General features: G+C 39.3%; 1 protein-coding gene across 3 annotated transcripts; it reads right to left on the bottom strand.

Annotated features, from left to right (window-relative positions):
* Nucleotides 1-3,344: 3,344 nt before the first annotated feature.
* On the bottom strand, nucleotides 3,345-14,586 carry LOC122526795 (MAP kinase-interacting serine/threonine-protein kinase 1-like). Of its 3 annotated transcripts, XM_043650332.1 has the most exons (6): nucleotides 9,328-9,461; nucleotides 7,388-7,505; nucleotides 6,856-7,258; nucleotides 6,132-6,488; nucleotides 5,369-5,939; nucleotides 3,345-5,215 (listed from the first exon to the last, which is right to left on the bottom strand). In XM_043650332.1, the coding sequence occupies exons 3-6, from the start codon at nucleotides 6,902-6,904 to the stop codon at nucleotides 4,753-4,755; spliced, it is 1,440 nt and encodes a 479-aa protein (XP_043506267.1). In that variant the 5' UTR covers nucleotides 6,905-7,258; nucleotides 7,388-7,505; nucleotides 9,328-9,461; the 3' UTR covers nucleotides 3,345-4,752. The 3 variants fall into 3 exon arrangements, with proteins under 3 accessions (XP_043506267.1, XP_043506266.1, XP_043506268.1); XM_043650331.1 differs by lacking the exons at nucleotides 6,856-7,258; nucleotides 7,388-7,505 and adding an exon at nucleotides 13,170-14,586 and having other exon boundaries at nucleotides 9,328-9,462; XM_043650333.1 differs by lacking the exon at nucleotides 7,388-7,505 and having other exon boundaries at nucleotides 9,328-9,458.
* Nucleotides 14,587-18,044: the final 3,458 nt, after the last annotated feature.

Below are 18,044 nucleotides of genomic sequence, written 5' to 3'. Positions count from 1 at the left end.
AAATGAAATGAAATGAAATGAAATGAAATGAAATGAAATGAAATGAAATGAAATGAAATGAAATGAAATGAAATGAAATGACAGCCGAAATAAAAAGCAAACGAGGAGGAAAAAGAAAGAGAAAGAAGAAACGATAGAGGAAGTGAGGTCTCGTTGAAAAAGCATTGGCGACATTTTTTATTTATCTTTTTAAGAGTTTTTTTTTCTTTTTTTTTTTCTCTCTTTCTTTTATATTGCTTTTCTTCGCGTAAAATAAAAATGAACGCAATGAAAATGCTGCCTCTTCCGGGGACGATACTCGCGCGCGTTTCCTCGAATCGGAATGGCGAAATTCCTCTTAATTTCTTTTCGTAATCGACGTAGATAACACGAAAAGCAATACATACGTAGTAGTAAAAGTCTTTTGCTCGTGTCACCCGGAAGAAACTCGCAAACGATGCTCCGCATCTCATGCATAAATGGTGTTCGATAGCACACCGTTGGGATATGTCGAGCGTCTGCCATTTGTAAAATGTATTTATTTTCGCCGGTGTAGTATCGATTACACGACCCCGTTAAAAATCGAAAGTTCCATCATTGGCGTGGATTAGTTTGTCAACCCTGTAACGCCATATCTTCATTCTTTTTTTTTTTTTTCTTCTTTTTTCATCGGACTAGTACACGCTTTTTCAAAAATCCGCGATTGCATTCGTGACATTCTGCGAATGAAACGGGACAACAAGCTACACGCACAGTATCGAAAACAGTATCATCATGAGATGCGAGTTGTTCCAACAATGTTCGAAGAAAGACTCGTCGGTATATAACGCAGCAGTACCTTAACTCTTAATTTTACAAATCTATACAAAGGATTTTTTATTATTTTATCCCTTCGCTTACAAGCTAGATATTGTTTTTTTTTCTTTTTTTTTTTTTTCTCCTCATTCGAGAGCTTGCAACGGGCACACATACGCAGCACACGCAGGCCAACGCACACATACAAATATATATACATTCGTACCACGCACGCAGCATTACAGTTTTCTTTATAGATCTATATATTATATATTATGGCCATGGATTTTTCCTTCTTTATTCCGATTCGGTTTCCTTTTCTCCCCCCCCCCCCCCCAAGGTAACTGAAACCGAATCGCCACTTCGTCGCTGCTCGTCCTTTGCCATACGCGCTTCCTCCCCCCCTCTTCTCGCATTCTGAATGTTCCTTCGAGAAAGCATTTATTATACCAACGTACTCTGACGATATAACGCATTTCTCGTGTCCTTTTTTTTTTTCAGTTTTTTTTATTTATTTCTTTTTCTCTTCATATCGACGACACGCTTTTTCGTTCGAAGGAAGCTGATAACGATGAGAAACGCTTTGCAAAAAAGAACATACCGGTGCGAGAAACGAACATCGATTGAAAATGCATTCAAGTTTTTCTCCATTTCTACGATAGTATCGTATTACCAAGGCTCTGATTGGTTGGTTATGCCACACGCTATTACAACTAAACGAACGAAACGAGTAATAAAAATGCATCGTTAAAAAAACCAAAAAAAAAAAAAAAAAAAACTTTTAAAAAAAAAAAAAAAAAAAAAAAAAAAAGGGTGTGTTCCAACTGTTTATCGATAACGCATGGCAATAATGCTGAGAAACGAGTTGGAAGACACGATGACCCAGTGGAGAGACGGTAAACATATACATACAATATTCAGTCAATCGTTTTTTGTTCCCCTAGTGTCTCGCATATTCCTCCCCCTCTTCCGTCGTGTCATCGTATCTCTCAATTCGCGAGAGAGTTGCTTTAAGAAAGCACAGGAAGAAGAAGAAGAAGAAGAAAAAGAAGAAAGAAAGAAAGAAAGAATGGCGGTATAATCGTGTTCCTTAATAGTTTTCGCGACTAAAGAGTCGCGAGTGTGTAATGCTTAATGTGTAATGCTTTTTTTCGTCTCTACGTCGTAAGCACAGTGCAGTAATGACGCGACGCGTGACAATTGCGTTCTCGCACGGTTCCTGTTACTACGAGAAATCGATAACACTATTTCCACCAACAAACGTACCAACACACTCAAGGATGCCGCTAGGTATCTCCGTTGAAATTTGGTACGTTTGATCGGACGAATTTAACATGGGGGTTATTGAACCAAAACACACGTTTATTAACGATCGATCGAACGCATTTTGGTCTGTGGCATCTGTTCTCCGTGCAATTCGAATAAAAATATATGTACGAACATATACATATATATATATATATATATATATATATATATATATATATATGTATATATATGGTATGGCAAAATGATATTTGTGTTGATAGAAGAGTACGGGAAGATCCTTCGTCCTTGAGAGGAAAGTTCAATAATGCTATCGACCTATAATGCGTCGACCTCCGCTGTTACTCTATGTATGTATGTATGCATGTATGTACGTACGTATGTATGTATATGTAATGTGTTTTATAATGCCGTTGGACAAAGTTTTTTTTTCAGGGTTAATTCGTAAGAAGAAAGAACAAGTAACGATTTCGTTTTCAACCCTGGATGGACTTCGATCGCGCATAGACATCATATATAAGCTCTTTCTTCTCTTCAAACGCGAGTTAGTGTGTATGTAATTCGTAACAAATCTGCGCAGCTCGTCGTAAACTGCCCTGAGTAAAATGTCCCCCCACCGTACAACACGACGTTCAAGCAACGTAAAACAGTAGAGGAGATCGTGGTAACAGCACGCGTTTGAAATTTTTCGTTGCTTCGTTCTTTATTTTTGTTTTGCCTTGCGATACTTCTCCGAAAGGACGTGCACGCGTATTTTCATCCGTCGAGATGTAATTCGAGACGATGCTCGGAGGCACAAAAAAATGCTTTAAGCAAACTCGACGCGACGCACGACGAAAACAATGTACAACGGAATGTTTTTTTGCACGTGACGTGGGTTATTCACCATTCTGTGGCAATGAAAATCATTGGAAACAAAATGAAGCACGATGATCGAGCGTGTAAATCGCGACTGTAGGGTGGGCAGACGATAAAACGACATCTCGTCGATAAAACTCTACAAAAATACGTAACAGTAATTAATGGATGTGATTCTTTCTCTTAATCTGCGATTCTTCGAGAAAGTTTGCCCGATAACGTGTGATTTGCACGTTACCGAATACGACTCTCCCCCTCTCGCCCTTTTTCTATCTCTCATAATCTCTACCATATGTCTCCTCCCCACGTATGGTACACTTCTTTCCTTTTTGCCCCCCTCCGTCACACTCGGTATATTTTCTTAATCACTTACGACGCAGGTACATTTTTTTTCTGTATTTTTTTTCTTTTTTTCCATCTTTTTGTTAAACTAACTTTTTTTTTTCTTTTTGTTTAATCTTTCTTACGTGCTAACTCTCTACAAAGATGCTTAAGAGACATTTACAAAAAATGGCCGTAGTTGTCGCCCCGCCCCCCTCTTTTTCATCCCTTTCGATACAAACACGCGCGTTGTTCCTTTCTTGGAAATCTTCCTCGAGATATTTTCGAACTTACACTCTACTACACTCTTAGAAACCTACTGAGCAAACTATTCGTAACATGCACCAAGATGCGCGATTTTTCTCTTCTTACTGATGAACGTTTCTTTTTTTTTGTATTTTCCTTTTTTTTCTTTTTTTTTATTTTTTGTTTGAAGATGCACTGTTGCGTTGCTCATATTTGTTTTTCACCATTCTCGGACAACTTATCGTCAAGAAAGAAAAGAGAAAGAAAAAAAAGACTCGGAGATATTTTTTTTTTGTTTTGTTTTTTATAATCATAGCCATGTTGCAAAATATTTCAAACGAAGCCAAAAGAAACTAAAGAAAATTCGGCAAAGTCAGTTACTATTACTTTTCTTTTACGTCTGTCCGTACATCCTAACTTTTCGATAAATCGATATGAACGAGCATACATATAACATGTACTTTTCTAGACACTACGATAGCAAAAGAGTTCAGAGACGTTTCATACCTGTCGTCTGTATTGTTTTATATTTTCATGCTGTACATTTTCATCTAATGAATAGTGACAGTGGAATGTACATACACACTGCAAATTTTTCCCATTATAAAAGTAACCGTGATTTACGACAAAATCCATAATACGTGTGCGATCGTCCGATTTCTCGTTTGTACACATTACGTAAGTCGAATTTGTGCCGTCTTTGCTCATGTTCGTTCATATTATTTAACGAATGCATCGTGAAGCAACATTCAAAAAGAGATAAACCGAAAGAGTAACGCGTAACTTTATAAATTTTTGTAACGTGCGAAGGCGAGAAATAATTGTTCGATTGACGAAACGAAACGAAACGAAACGTCAAAAAAAAAAGAAAAGAAAAAGTAGAAACAAAGATAACTGGATACGATATTTCTCTGAATTCTGTGGGGTATAGAAATTCGCCAAAGAATTATTGTCTGACCGAGTGTCGTGCATTATTAGCGTCGCGCGTAGTTGATTATGTACACGATTTTACACTATATATCGTTCCCCTCCGTCAAGAATGCTCATCTATATAATGGCCATCAATTGTCGCACGAATCATCTGCAATGCAGCTGTCATTATTTTTAATGAAACGCAACTTTCGTTTAGCCAATCGTGATGTCGTTTGTCAATTATCGACAGATAATAACACGACTGTGCAATGCTCTCCTCGTATCCGTATATGCAGACGTGTAAATACCAAAAATTATACGCGCGCTACCAAGAAAGGACATGTTCGTTTCGTTCGTAAACCTGACAACAACATTTCAGCCACTGGGGGACGCGATAACCGCTTTGTTTGTCTGACGTTCAAGCAGATCCGAACGAGCCTTCAAACGACGTTGCATCAGACGACTCTCGCTGGGTGGTGACAAACCGAACAATCGATGAAGCGACGAGTCTTTGCCGATCAGCCGATTCTTCCCGATGGTTTTCGAATCGATCGGCTCGGTGTTCGAATGGTCCGAGCATGATTTCAAACACGAGTTCGCATCGAATTCGTTGGAGGAATGAGTTACGCAAAGCTTACTGTGCTCGGATAATTCGCTGCTCGAGTCGGACATGTGCCCGTAAGGATGGTTATCTTCATCCGTGGACGAAGTGGATAACCTCGGTTCCCTTTTCTCTGCCAATTCCTCCAAATTTACCGAAAAGTGTTGAAGTACCACGCGATTCACAGCCATTGCCGATTCGGCGAACGCCGAGAGTTCTCTAGCAGAATTGTTCCTCCTACGAACAGAAATACATGTATTCTTTCGTAGTTCTTGTTATTCAATTTTTGTTTTTTTTTTTTGTTTTTTTTTGTTTTTTTTTTTTTTACAATTTTCTCACTGGCTGATGAATCGAATTGGCCGTATTCGTTTTGTTACACGAATAACAAACCTGATAATGTGAGGAGTTGTGAGTGACTTCTCGGTATTTTCGACGGCGCTCGGGCCAGGATTGATCCATGGATGTTTGAGAATACTTTCGGCGCTGAGCCTCTGGTGGGCTTCCTTGACCAGCAATCCTCTGATCAAATCTTTCGCGTCTTCCGAGATGCACTTCCATTCGTTGTCCGGAAATTCGTACCTGCCCTCTTGAATACTGGTAAACAGAAGCTCTTGGCAAGCCTGACAATTCTCTCCTCTCTCCCAACCGCAGTCGGAACCGCAATTCCCGTAGAAAGGTGGATAACCACAGAGGAGAATGTACATAATTACGCCGAGGCTCCACAGATCGCAACGCTTGTCGTAATAATTTGCCTCCCCGATGAAAGCTTCTACAACTTCCGGAGCCATGAAATCAGCGCTGCCGACTGGCGTCAAAAGTTGCGGCGTGGCTACAGGACTTGACAACGAGTTGTTGAACTTGATGCCCGAACCAAGATCGAAGTCGCACAATTTGATCGGTGTTAGCTTGTCCGGGTACACGCATAGGATATTTTCGGGTTTCAGATCTCGATGGGCGATGCCTAATGAAACAAGAAAAACAAAAATTGTATTCGTCAAGAGGATACACATTCGCATGTCGATAAAAACTGTATTCGTTAAGAAAATTTCTTGTAAAGAGAGATTTTTCTGAATACCACAGTCACCACACACCGCGTATATTGGTGAGTGTGCATTTCATTGTAGAATGAAATAACCAATAGAAATAGTCGTACCTTTTTTGTGTAGGAAATTCAACGCGCTTGCAATCTCTAGGATTATCTGACTGGCTTCTCGCTCGCTGAAGTGAATTCTTTCTTGTATCCGACTCAACAGTTGACCACCATTTACTTTCTCGAATACCAGATAAAACTTCTCCTCGTCCTCGAAAAACTCGATTAACTGGATGATGTTCGGATGACCCTGACAATGATGAAACGTTTCGACTTCTTTGAAAACACGTGCCCGTGCGTGACCGGGGATTTTGTCGATTATTTTTACAGCATACTCTAGATCGGTGTAGAGTGATCTACAGGTTTGAACCGAGGCGTAAGCACCTTCGCCAAGAACTTCGCCAGTCAATCTATACAGTTCTGAAACAAACACGAAATTGCACGGTTGAGTAACTGCAGTAATAACGCAAAACGATAAACGAATAAGTAAACAAATGATTCTGCGAGAAAGGGACATAGAAATGTGAATGTACACAGCGGCGAGGACAGATGGAAAAGAAAGAGGCGAAAAAAGAGGACACAGGGAATGACGAAGAAAGGGAGGTTCAGGGAGAGGAGAGAGAGAGATTGTCCAAAAATAATCGCATCGCGTCACGTACGCCAAAACGATCCGAGTTTCGTAGCAAGTAAGTACATTCTTTATTATCGCAGTCGTCACACCACAGTGTAAGCTTTGTCCGTTCTGTAAAAATCAGCACAACTTTCGAAAAATATCTATAGAAAATACCTATGGTTCCGGGGCGTATATTAGTTCCGAAATTTTTGGATCGTTTCATAGAACTGGTATTGCGTCTATTCCCCTTGATTTATTCTTTCGTGCGAGTGACATTTTACAATACGCAATACGACGATTCTAAAAAAAAAAAGCCGTTCATATTCGAGTTGCGTCTGTGTGCAGCAATGTTTTAAACTAGAACAGAGTAATCGACCGATAAAAAAAAAAAAAAAAAAAAAACAAAAAGTATCATTAGTATCATTAGGTACTTCCTGCGTGTACAACCAACATATTTTTTTCTCTCTGTTTGTCCTGACCGAAAATTTTCAACCTGTTCTTCACCGCTGTTGCCCTGCTTGATCCTAGCGCCGTCCACCATCATCACCTCCCTCCTTCTCCTCCTGCTCGCTTCTCCCTAACAATACGATACAATACTTCCGTTCCATTCTATACAGTTACATACACGGCTGCTCCTTCGTTTGTTCGCTCCCTAGTTTTAACGTTACAACTATGTATCGCGAGCTGCTATCAACTCTCTTTTTACCTTCCCTTTTCTGCTCTCCAACCAACAACCACGGGTTTGCTCTCCTTCCCCTAGCTCCCACCTATTTGCCTCACGCCAAAGATACGATTCTCTGCTTGGCAACACCGCTGACGAATACCTAGCAACCAGAAGCTGATAATACATTTTCATGCCTCCAACATCTCCACTGTCGCTCTCTCTCTCTCTCACTCTCTCTTTTTCTCTTTCCTTTTCTCTTTCCCTATGTTAAATTGCATCGTCGATTCTATTGTACACATGCACATACGCACGTACTCTCGTACTACACATATTTACGAATACATGTAATGTCTTTAATTCGTCGTGATGCATAATCTCGCACTTTCAGTTAAGTTTTCATTATCGCAACATACACATATAATCTGTATACGTTTACACGATATTTCTATTTTCTTGCTAATTAGTTTTGTATCGACGTAAAAAAACAATTGACAATGTCCTTAAAAAAAAAAAAAAAAAAAAAAAAAAAAAAGATTACACTTTGCAAGAGTTTGAAAATGCGCTTTAAAAATGTTAACGAGTGTACGTTAAAGCACACGTGATTGCCGTTTGTGCAGATTTGATCTGTATGTAAATATATGTAAATGTCAATGAAAAAGAGGACCGTTTAAAATAATTACGAAACCCCTGAAAATATCGAGAAAAAAAAATATTTACTAAAGTTAAGAATATCTGTCGAATTTTTCAATGTTTTTTTGAAAAACGCTCGTTGCGTTTGCAAAGATACGGAGAAGAAAAGGCAAAAAAGACGAGGGGAGGAAAAGATAGAAATCTGAAGAAGTTGGCGATGGAGCTGGGGGAACATATCGACGAGTCAACCCGTGGCCCAGATTTGAATGTGTACGGGTAGCTACTACCAGCAGTACCAGTAATGGAAGCTTCTCGAACACAAACTCTACTGCGCTGTACAGATCGATCCTGTTGGTAGTGTGACGTAACAATCTCAACTAATCAACTCGGTTAATTATTTTTCAAATGAAAAATATATACGTATGCTTGTAAACATATATCCATATATATATATATATAGATATAGATAGATATAGATACAGGTATGGATTCTACATGCTTATACTAGAGAACACGATACATAAACTGAAAATGTATATTTTTCGCTAGATCGTCGGTTTAAAAATTTTAACAATAAATTACTCGTTGCAACTCTCTAACCATTACTTTTTATAACTTTGTCACACTAGTAAGAAAAATGGAGTTAACTCGAATAATCGATCAACAGACCAGTTTCATCTAAATTTCACGGCGATTCTGAACTGGTCGTTTTAAAAATTTTAACAATAAACAATTGCACGTTGCAACTCTCTAACCATCACTTTTTATAACTTTGTCACACTAGTAAGAAAAATGGAACTAGCTCGAATAATCGATCAACAGACCAGTTTCATCTATATTTCACGGCGATTCTGAACTGGTCGTTTTAAAAATTTTAACAATAAACAATTGCACGTTGCAACTCTCTAACCATCACTTTTTATAACTTTGTCACACTAGTAAGAAAAATGGAACTAGCTCGAATAATCGATCAACAGACCAGTTTCATCTATATTTCACGGCGATTCTGAACTGGTCGTTTTAAAAATTTTAACAATAAACAATTGCACGTTGCAACTCTCTAACCATCACTTTTTATAACTTTGTCACACTAGTAAGAAAAATGGAACTAGCTCGAATAATCGATCAACAGACCAGTTTCATCTAAATTTCACAGCGATTCTGAACTCGTACAAAGGTAGCACGAGAGATTACCAACACCGAGCGTGTGTTGGGTCAATCAAGTGAAACTATTTGTTATTTACCGATTCTACCTCTCTTGATGATCTTTTCCGATTGTTTTCCTACGATGAGCCTACAAACGTATCAATTCCCACGGCGTAACACGTATCTTTTCGTAGACGAAATTTTACCTTGGAAACAAGAAGACATCAAAGACGATCCGGAACGTTTCTTCTTGCGCCTTTTGCGTCTAGCTTCCTCCTGTCGAGCTTGCACGGCGCTCATTGATTCTCCCGTGTTCACAGTCTCCCTGCAATTTGCATCTTCTGAAACAAAACACGAAAAAGAAAAAAGAAAATTAAACACGTACGCTCGATTAAAATTGCACGCGATCAAACGTTGATACGTGCGTGCACGAACGGCTCGATATCATCGAAATCGTACTGAGAGTACTCCTCTTCTTCGTTCATTATTCTCTATTATTAGAGTCGTACCTACAACATCTGTTTTTCTTTTTTTTTTTATCTTTCGAATACGTTTCGAATATAAATTCTGACAGAACTAGCAAAAGAAGCATCTTATATCTGCAGTTATGGTAGTCGCGAAATGTAGCAGTAGTGAGCGGTAATTATGTACATATTAGACTCGACACAAACAACCGGCTTTTGTTGCTGCCGATCTCGTGTACCGATACTGGCAATATTGTACGATTTAGTAGGTTCACAATTTTTAATTGCACAACTGCAACAATTGGTCTCTGCAAAGTATCCATTACAATGAATACAGATTTCTCGTTTCTTTTCGTGCGTTCGTTTCGTTTCGTGCCCGCAATGAGACTAGATACTCCTTTATTGATACCGTCACGAGAAAACTGATACAGTCACGTTCGTTGACGCAACATTACCGGTACGAAAACAGAGCCGACGTCGGTCGCATCGTTCGTACCCGGTGCGAGATCGTAAAACTTGCTTCGAGCCTTACGCAACGATTATTTATCCATAAAGAGAATTCTTCTAGAATCAACCAACGAAGGGGACACGTATTTATACATATTCTCTCGTTCATTAACGCTTTAATCAAACGCATAACGAGCATCGTTTATTTTTGCGCGTCCATTTATTTATCTATCCATTTATTGTCCGATTGCGAACGCAAGGACATTACTCATCGTTCATTTTCTATACCCGTTAATAATATTTACTGTATCAAACGTGAACGATTACGTGCTTGAGTCATTCTTGTAACTGAATGTACAAATGCACACATACGTTTTGCCACGGTCGAGTGGCTTCTATCCATTGACATAAACTCACTCGAAGGAAATTATAAATTCATCGTCTCTGTCGAGACTGTCGTCACATGAACGATACAACACGTCAGCGAAACCACGGAAAATTTTGCGAAGAACAGATGCTCTGGAGAGCGAAGCTAGTTTTAAATAATTATGTTCCCATGTAATTTGGACGTGGATGGATCAACGAGAATCAAAACTATTTCACGCTGTTATCGCGCTAGAAAAATAAAAATTGAAGCAACAATCGAGTCGAGCGGACGCATAAAGTTGTTCGATGAAATTAGATTGTCACATATACATTTCATAAATGTTTCTTCGGGACAATGCGTAGGTCGTCGAAAAACACTACGTGTATTTGATTATTGTTAGTAGACTGACAAAGAGCATGTTTCAGTTACGATGTTCAATCATCGGATGATTTAGTCATCGATTCACGACTTGAACCAACTAACAGACTTATAAGCATTTCAATCATTTCTCATCAACGGTAATTATGTTTATCGCTGGAAAGAGATCTAAACTTGAAACGAAGGAAGACGCTCTCGAAGGACAAACAAATAAAAATTATCGCTCTTATGTAACTCTAACTCCATAAATACAAACTTTGTTGACGAGAAAGTAATAACAAATTTCAACATGTTGAAAGTTCAGTTAGCATCGATATAGTTCGTCAGATAATGCTGTTTAAATTATGCTGTAGCCATTCATACTGAATTGTATAATTACATAATTTTGTTCAGAAATAAATACGTGTGTCTTTTTGGTTAGGCAAATATCAGCGATATAACGCGCAAGAAGAAACACAACCAAGTACCAAGAACTTAGAGTTCAATGACTGGCACAGAAAAGGAACGCCGCCATCTTACGCGAGATATACACGTACGACAATGTTGCTGCATCCGCAGAACCAGCGATATTGGCCGATCCAAAATACGGTAGAAATACAACAAATAGATGTGACATAAAGCAACAAATATACGTATATAAAAAAAGAATATATAAAAATTTCTTACAAGGTAGTTTTATTCTCAAATTCTATTTCTGTTTGTTTAATGTTGTTCAACGCTTGGTAACGTGTATGCACATACATACACCGAGCTCTCAATTTATTCCAACGTCAACGCATTCCAAAGTAAAATTAAAGATACAAGACAACGAAACCTGATTTTCCATCGATGTAGCAACAAATGATTTTTTTTTTTTTTTTTTTTTCGGTTAGAGAGCAATATGTTACGTACCTTTTCGCGAAGTGATTAATTACACCGTGTCGGATTATTCGTTGGAAGGTTGATAATTTTGTTTACTTTACAAAGTTTGTGATGATTTGTGATTTCGCTTCGGTAGATGGGATATACAAAATATTGGAGCCATTCTCTTTAAAACGAAGGGTAAACCAACACGGATTCGACATGCGCGCCAGGATCCCTTCTATTCTCCTCTTTCCATCCATTCTTTGTTTGGGTTACCCTTACCGACATCACCCTTTGCGATTTGCCACCCAACTCGAACGCGAACCGACTAACCCACTTCGGTCCTCAAAAATAATTCAATGATACATATATATATATATGTTTGACTCGACAGTATTTCCTTTTCTTTTACGATATTATTTTGTGCACTTCTCGCTGTACCTTTCTTGCCACGCATTACACCTTCGTTTCCCATTCGTCCCTTCCAATATTCCAAAAATAGACGCAATTTATTCGATACGCGCAATTTAACAATTGTGCAACGAAATATCGAGGCAGGTTACCGAAGATATCAAAAGTGTGAACAAAATACACGCGGCAAACGAAATGCTAAAAATAATCTGCTGCATGCGTCAAAGCGAAGGAATAAAAAAAAAATAACTTGGCGCAATTATTAAGGGTGTGTGCATTGTTAAATTTTCCAATCGATACTTTCAGAGAATACGTGAAAAAAAAAAGAAGGGAAAGAAGAATATGACGAAAACGCACTATCTATTACGTGAAATTATCTTCGGCATAATAACATGTTAGGAACAATACACAGTTTCGGAAGACTTTGATAACGATAAATGAAATTATATTTATCGCGAATTAAGCAGAATAATGTGAAATTATGCTTCGATTCGATCATTACAAATATTTATATACCAATTTCAAAGACGTTAATTTCAACCGTTAACGTTAGAATTGTACGATCGTAATTTAATTATTTTGTGAAATGTTACACGTATACAGATTTTATTGCTAACTATTCACGATTAAGCGAATTTCAAATGCAGTTTGTTCTGGAATAGAAAACTCGAAACGAAGAACGCTGGGAACGCGCGCGCCGGCTTCGAGAAAGTTCTTCCGTCAACCGACTTCGATACTTCGATTGCTCCACGAGCCGTGTGTTTCTCTCTTCGATGATTGATCTTGAAAATTTCCATCACCTTGCGCGATTATTGATTTTACGGATTCTCTTTTTCTTTCTTTCTTTTTTTCTAGCGAATCAAATTAGAATTGACGATCGGGACGACATTCGTTTTTCTCTTTTCCTCTTTCGATCAATGACGAATCTCTCGAAACGAAACGAAAACAACATCGCGGCAAAAAGTATCGATGAGAAAAAGAAACGTAAGCAAACACCCATCGCATTGTTTTGATTGGTTCGTGACAATACCGGCGAGGTTAAAATGGCCTCGTTATTATTTCGGTATGTCACGTCTTCGCGTTCGCACGACTTTCGAGATGAATACGATTAATATTGAATAGGGAAAGCTTTTCGTACCTCTTGCGACCTCCTGACAGCCGTCTTCTCGTTCTTCCAAGATTTTCTCCACCATTTTCGTTGGTGACAGTGCCACTTAACTTCAATCGTTTAACGCCCAAAGAAGGGTAAAAAAGAAAAATGAAGTTCTCGTCTGAAACAAAACCTTGTTTTGCCCTGTTTTTTCCTTTCCTTCTTCTTCGAGTGTGTGCTTTCTTACTCGTTCGACGAACGAGCAATGAAATTTTCTTTCTCTTTCTCTCTCTCTCTCCCTCCTGAGAGTAACCCGCTATCAATAATTATAAAAAAGAGTCAGTCGTATATACAAAAACATCTATATCCACTAAGTTACCGATATAATCTTTTTTCCCACTATTCAATTTTCCAAATCACTGTACGTTTGCGTTCTTCGATCCTCTCTTTTTCCTTTACCGACGTCCTAGTCCCTCCTACCTCTTTTTTACGCTCTCTCGCTCTCTTTCTCTCTCTCTCGCGTACGCTCTCTCGATGTTTCTATCTCAGGGGATAATTCGATGTATATCAGCGTCGGTATCACAGATATAAATAAATATATAAAGGCTACTTATTCCTCTGTTTTTCTAGCTCTTGCGATTTACAGGACAAACGATGCTACTACTGTGGTGTAGAGATGATACGCGTCGCAGCTGAATCGTTTGAATAAATACTATCACAGACTTAAACACTGCGCATTTTTCATTTCCTCTGTTATTTCTTCCGCTTGTTGTTTCTCTTCCACTTTTTCCACTTCTCTACGCTCTGTCTCTTTCTTTCTCTCTCTCCCTCTCTCTTTCTGGTTGCTCTCCTCCTTTACTCGCCGTTCCAAACCAACGAGCAAATGATACTTTTTGGTCTTGCCTGCCTACTGCCTTCCAACCGATAAAACGTTACGAGCAGACGAGCCTTCCTCGCAGAAATCGAAGAAGCTCTTGCGCTGATCTCCGATCCCTTCCCGACCTTTTTCCCAGCGTCGAAACACGGGCTACTTCTGTTCCCCCGATTTCTTCGCTCCTCGCCCGAGACTTCTCGCCGAAGAAGAAACTCGAGTGCCTCCGTACGCGAAAATCCACGGATGGTCGCTGCTCCGTTGTCGGTGTCGCACAGCCTTTCGCACGTAGCGGTAGCCCGGCTCGGAAGCGCATTAAAAAATCCTTCAGCTAACACATCGAGTCTCTTTTCGTTCACCTTCCCTCACTGCTCGGCAGTTGGTTTCCGACTGAAGTTCGCAAGATGGCCGCTCCGCTTACTAACAGCGTAACAGCCCCTCCTCTCGCCGACCTTACTGTTGTCGTCCCGACATCGACGAGTTCTCCGTCCCCACCACGGGTTCGCAGCTCCCATTACCCTCCCGCCTACCGCGCCATTGCTTGCTTCTACGTAGGATCGGGCGACTTTGACGACGCCCTCTGAAACAGCGCCGCGTCACGTAGCTTCTAGCCAGGGGCTCTCGAACGCTTCCAACTGCAGCCACGTAATTATCGAATTGGATGACGCAAGTTTTGCGTGTTTTTACAAGCTGTATCTTCGGTAGGTTCGTCACCGCTCTTTTTGTTTTTTTTTCTTTTTAACCACTAGTATTTCGATTTTCGACGGTTGTCCAAAGAAGAAAAAACTTCACTCGGAGAGCTAGAATTTCACTCGGAAAGCTGGAAGATTGGAGAGATCCGAACGTAAGAAGAACAACGAACGCGACGATTGACGAATATGACACTGAAACTCGATTACAGGAAAATTCAACGTTCGATGTATTTCCTTCTTTCTCTTTCTCACTGTTCAACGCCGTTTCTCGCCTTTCGATTTCCTTCAATGGCAAGGACTTACGAGCGCATGAGAATCACTGATCGCTCTCGTATGTTTGGAATCGACCTGCCTGTAATAACGCCGTATTTCGTACGTAATATTTATCATAGATATTTTTTACCAAAAGCACGGGGCGCAAGACTCGTTTACCGGCTGAATGGTCAGATTGTATGCCACGAGATGTTTACAATGTTGCATCATTTATATCCATGTTACAAGGGATCGGAGCCAGATAACGCGAGGGTGCGGGAAATATTGGCGGCCGGTCGCGGCGTGCGTTGTTTTAGGATGAGGTGCGCGCGCACAATGGCCACGTATAACATCACGCGACGATAGAAAAAGAATCGTGAGACGGAACTGAGACGGAATACGACGGAATACGACAGAATACGAATTCAATCGTTTCGAGTGCGCGAGAGTGTGCATGGTAGGATGAAAATATGAGAAGAGAAGACAGAGAGGACAGAGCGCGATGGAGAGAAACGAAAAGGGACGGAGGGAAACGTTGCTCAGAGGCTCTGTGTGGTAGTCGAAACGGCACGTAACACACACGCATGCAAGCGTTTAGAATTTTTACTCTCTACGTGCTGACTTGTGTTGACTATCCAGGTTTGTTTTCAATCGGCCGACACCGCGTGAACTTGTTGCCCGTATAATCGGCACGATATTGCGCCGTAAGTTTATTAGCCGTATTATTATTACATAAGGTTATACGGTCGATTGTTTACCTGGTCGTTTCACCTTTGTCTTACACACATACGAATCTCATTTTAACTTAGTACTATTAACTTAACAAGTCGAGTACGAGCTGGCCAATTATTAATTAGAAACATTACCCTTACGTATTGTAATTTCACATTTCGACTATTCAGGTGTAACGACTTTGCCGCTGCGTGAATCGTGATCGTGGTTGCATCATTCGCGTAATAGATCGAATTGGCAAATCGAAAACTTGATTCTCATCGATGTAGAGTTCGTTTTCACACGACGGGTATGGGAAATTCGAATTTCAACGGTTTTACGAAATTTTGTAAAAAGTTGCTGGAAGGAAGAAATTTTGACATTTTAAATTTGGAGATTTTAATCGAAAATTGATCGAAACGATGATTGATTAGACGTTAGGTAGGAATGGAACGTACCGAGAATTCGTTGCCGCGAGATTTCGACAGATTTCTTGTCTAAACAGAAAATTTAAAGGGCAGTGTTCAGTCGCACAAAATAACAGCATAAACCGGTTTCCTGCACGTGGCAGGAGTTGCTCGGTTATGGCCGGTGATCCGGCAGCACCCAACTGTGTACAATGCCTACCGTCGTGCTATCGATTTAAGTAATTTTCCTCTAATTTTGACACATATTTTTCCCTAAATTACTTTGACGTTTCACGATGATGAATCGTCGAAAGTAACGAAAGAATTTCGAGGGTTACGGGTTAAACGGTTATATTATACCGTGGTATATTATGTAAGTGAGTACTGGCATACATATATGTGTATATATATATGGTTTGTAAAGATTTCGTAGCTATAAAGAGTAAGAAAAGAAGATAATAAAAGATGAATTCGAAGAGCAGGTAACAATTGATCATTTTTGTTGTTTTAAATTACATGGATATTCGCCCTATATTAACGTAACGTAAATTTTGTTTTAGAGTCACGATTTTACTTTCAATGATCAATTGTAACAGTAAATAATATAATTAATATATACACCTAAGTTAACGGAGCTACAGCCTTCGTTAAACAAATAATAAATAAATTTGAATTGTCGACTGTCTTTAATTTAGCTTTTTCCACGGATGCATCTTTTTGATTTACATTCGTGACCTTGCTTCTATCACTGTGTCCTGAATTGTCTCAGTTGTATCGTGACGTCCACTGTTTTATGTGAAATCGATCGTACGTATCGATTTGGAATGTAAGTTTTTTATTTACAACGCAACGGTAGAAAACCCGATTATTGAACGATATTTGTAGAAGACAGAGATAGTCAAGAGCTTGTAAAAATTTATCTGGCTGATTATGTCAGGCTTCGAAACGATGAACGCGCGAAGAATTCATTAATTTCAACGAGTTACTATCGTTCTTCGGCTATCAGTGACTCATCCAAACACGATTATCAGTTTACTCGATCTCTTGGTGTTTCGCGGAACGAGACAACAGCGCATTGCAAACTGTTTTTGCGAATTAACCTCGCGTCCACCTTTCGTCGAAAATGAAAAAAATATTTGTGATTTCCGAAGTGCGAGTCGAATCGCCGGAGATTGGTATCGATAAAGTTCGAATAACGACTGATAAAAGCTATCTAGCTGTGAGATGAAGAAAACAGATCGAGTGAAAGAGAGAGCGACGCGTGTATTGCGTTGCGTATCCTGTGTGATGAAGTTAAAGCAGAACGATCACGCTGTGTGCTGTGACACAGGATGCGCATAATACGTTATATAATTTTGCTCCGCTACGAATAAATCGTTCGTTTCTTTTTTTTTCCTCTTTTAGAATTTTTACATGTTAATTTAGAATTTTTACATCTTATTTATAATTGGACGATAAATACGATAACTAGTTGTGATAGTCCGATGTTCGAATATTTCACTTTTAATGAATCGACAAGATATTTTAAATAAGCAGCAATCTGGAATAATGATTTTTAGAATTTGAAGTTTTATTTGAAATTTTATTTGAAAAAAGGAAGATTGCTGAGATTATACTACTTGTTTAAGGCTAGCGTGAATCAATTGTGATTTTCTCGTTCTTGTTCGCTCGTCGTTATGAGAATTTGTGATGGAAGGTATTTTTGAAAAGACATGGCCGTGGAATAAATCATTTTACGAACCAATCGACCAATAAGTAAAGATAAAAGAAGCGAGAACGGCGTACAAGCGTCGGTCGTCGAGTGTTGTGCGTGAAGGCACGATTTCACGCAGCACGTGGATCCACGGATTCAGGGTCAAACAATAGGATGCGCAAAAGTTTCACCTTGTCGAAGAGTTTCCGCCTGATATTCAATTTTTTTATCACTGATAAATTTCGCGCAAAGCACTTCATGTTTGGTATTTTTTTTCTTTTTTGTTTTTGTTTTTTT

The sequence above is a fragment of the Frieseomelitta varia genome, unplaced genomic scaffold (genome assembly GCF_011392965.1).
Source record: "Frieseomelitta varia isolate USP_RPSP 00005682 unplaced genomic scaffold, Fvar_1.2 scaffold_192, whole genome shotgun sequence".
Lineage (NCBI taxonomy): Eukaryota > Metazoa > Arthropoda > Insecta > Hymenoptera > Apidae > Frieseomelitta > Frieseomelitta varia.
The sequence above is the reverse complement of the archived record's forward strand: the minus strand, read 5'-3'. Positions and strand labels throughout refer to the sequence as shown.

Bases quoted from the DNA above. Each gene is read 5' to 3' on its own strand.
- LOC122526795 (XM_043650331.1), bottom strand. From the start codon at position 13,224: ATGGTGGAGAAAATCTTGGAAGAACGAGAAGACGGCTGTCAGGAGGTC. The intron at 5,940-6,131 runs GTACGACTATTT...TTGTTTCATTAG, and splicing joins GAATTTCCTACACAAAAAAG to GCATCGCCCATCGAGATCTG. The intron at 5,216-5,368 runs GTTTGTTATTCG...TTCTGTTCGTAG, and splicing joins ACAACTCCTCACATTATCAG to GAGGAACAATTCTGCTAGAG.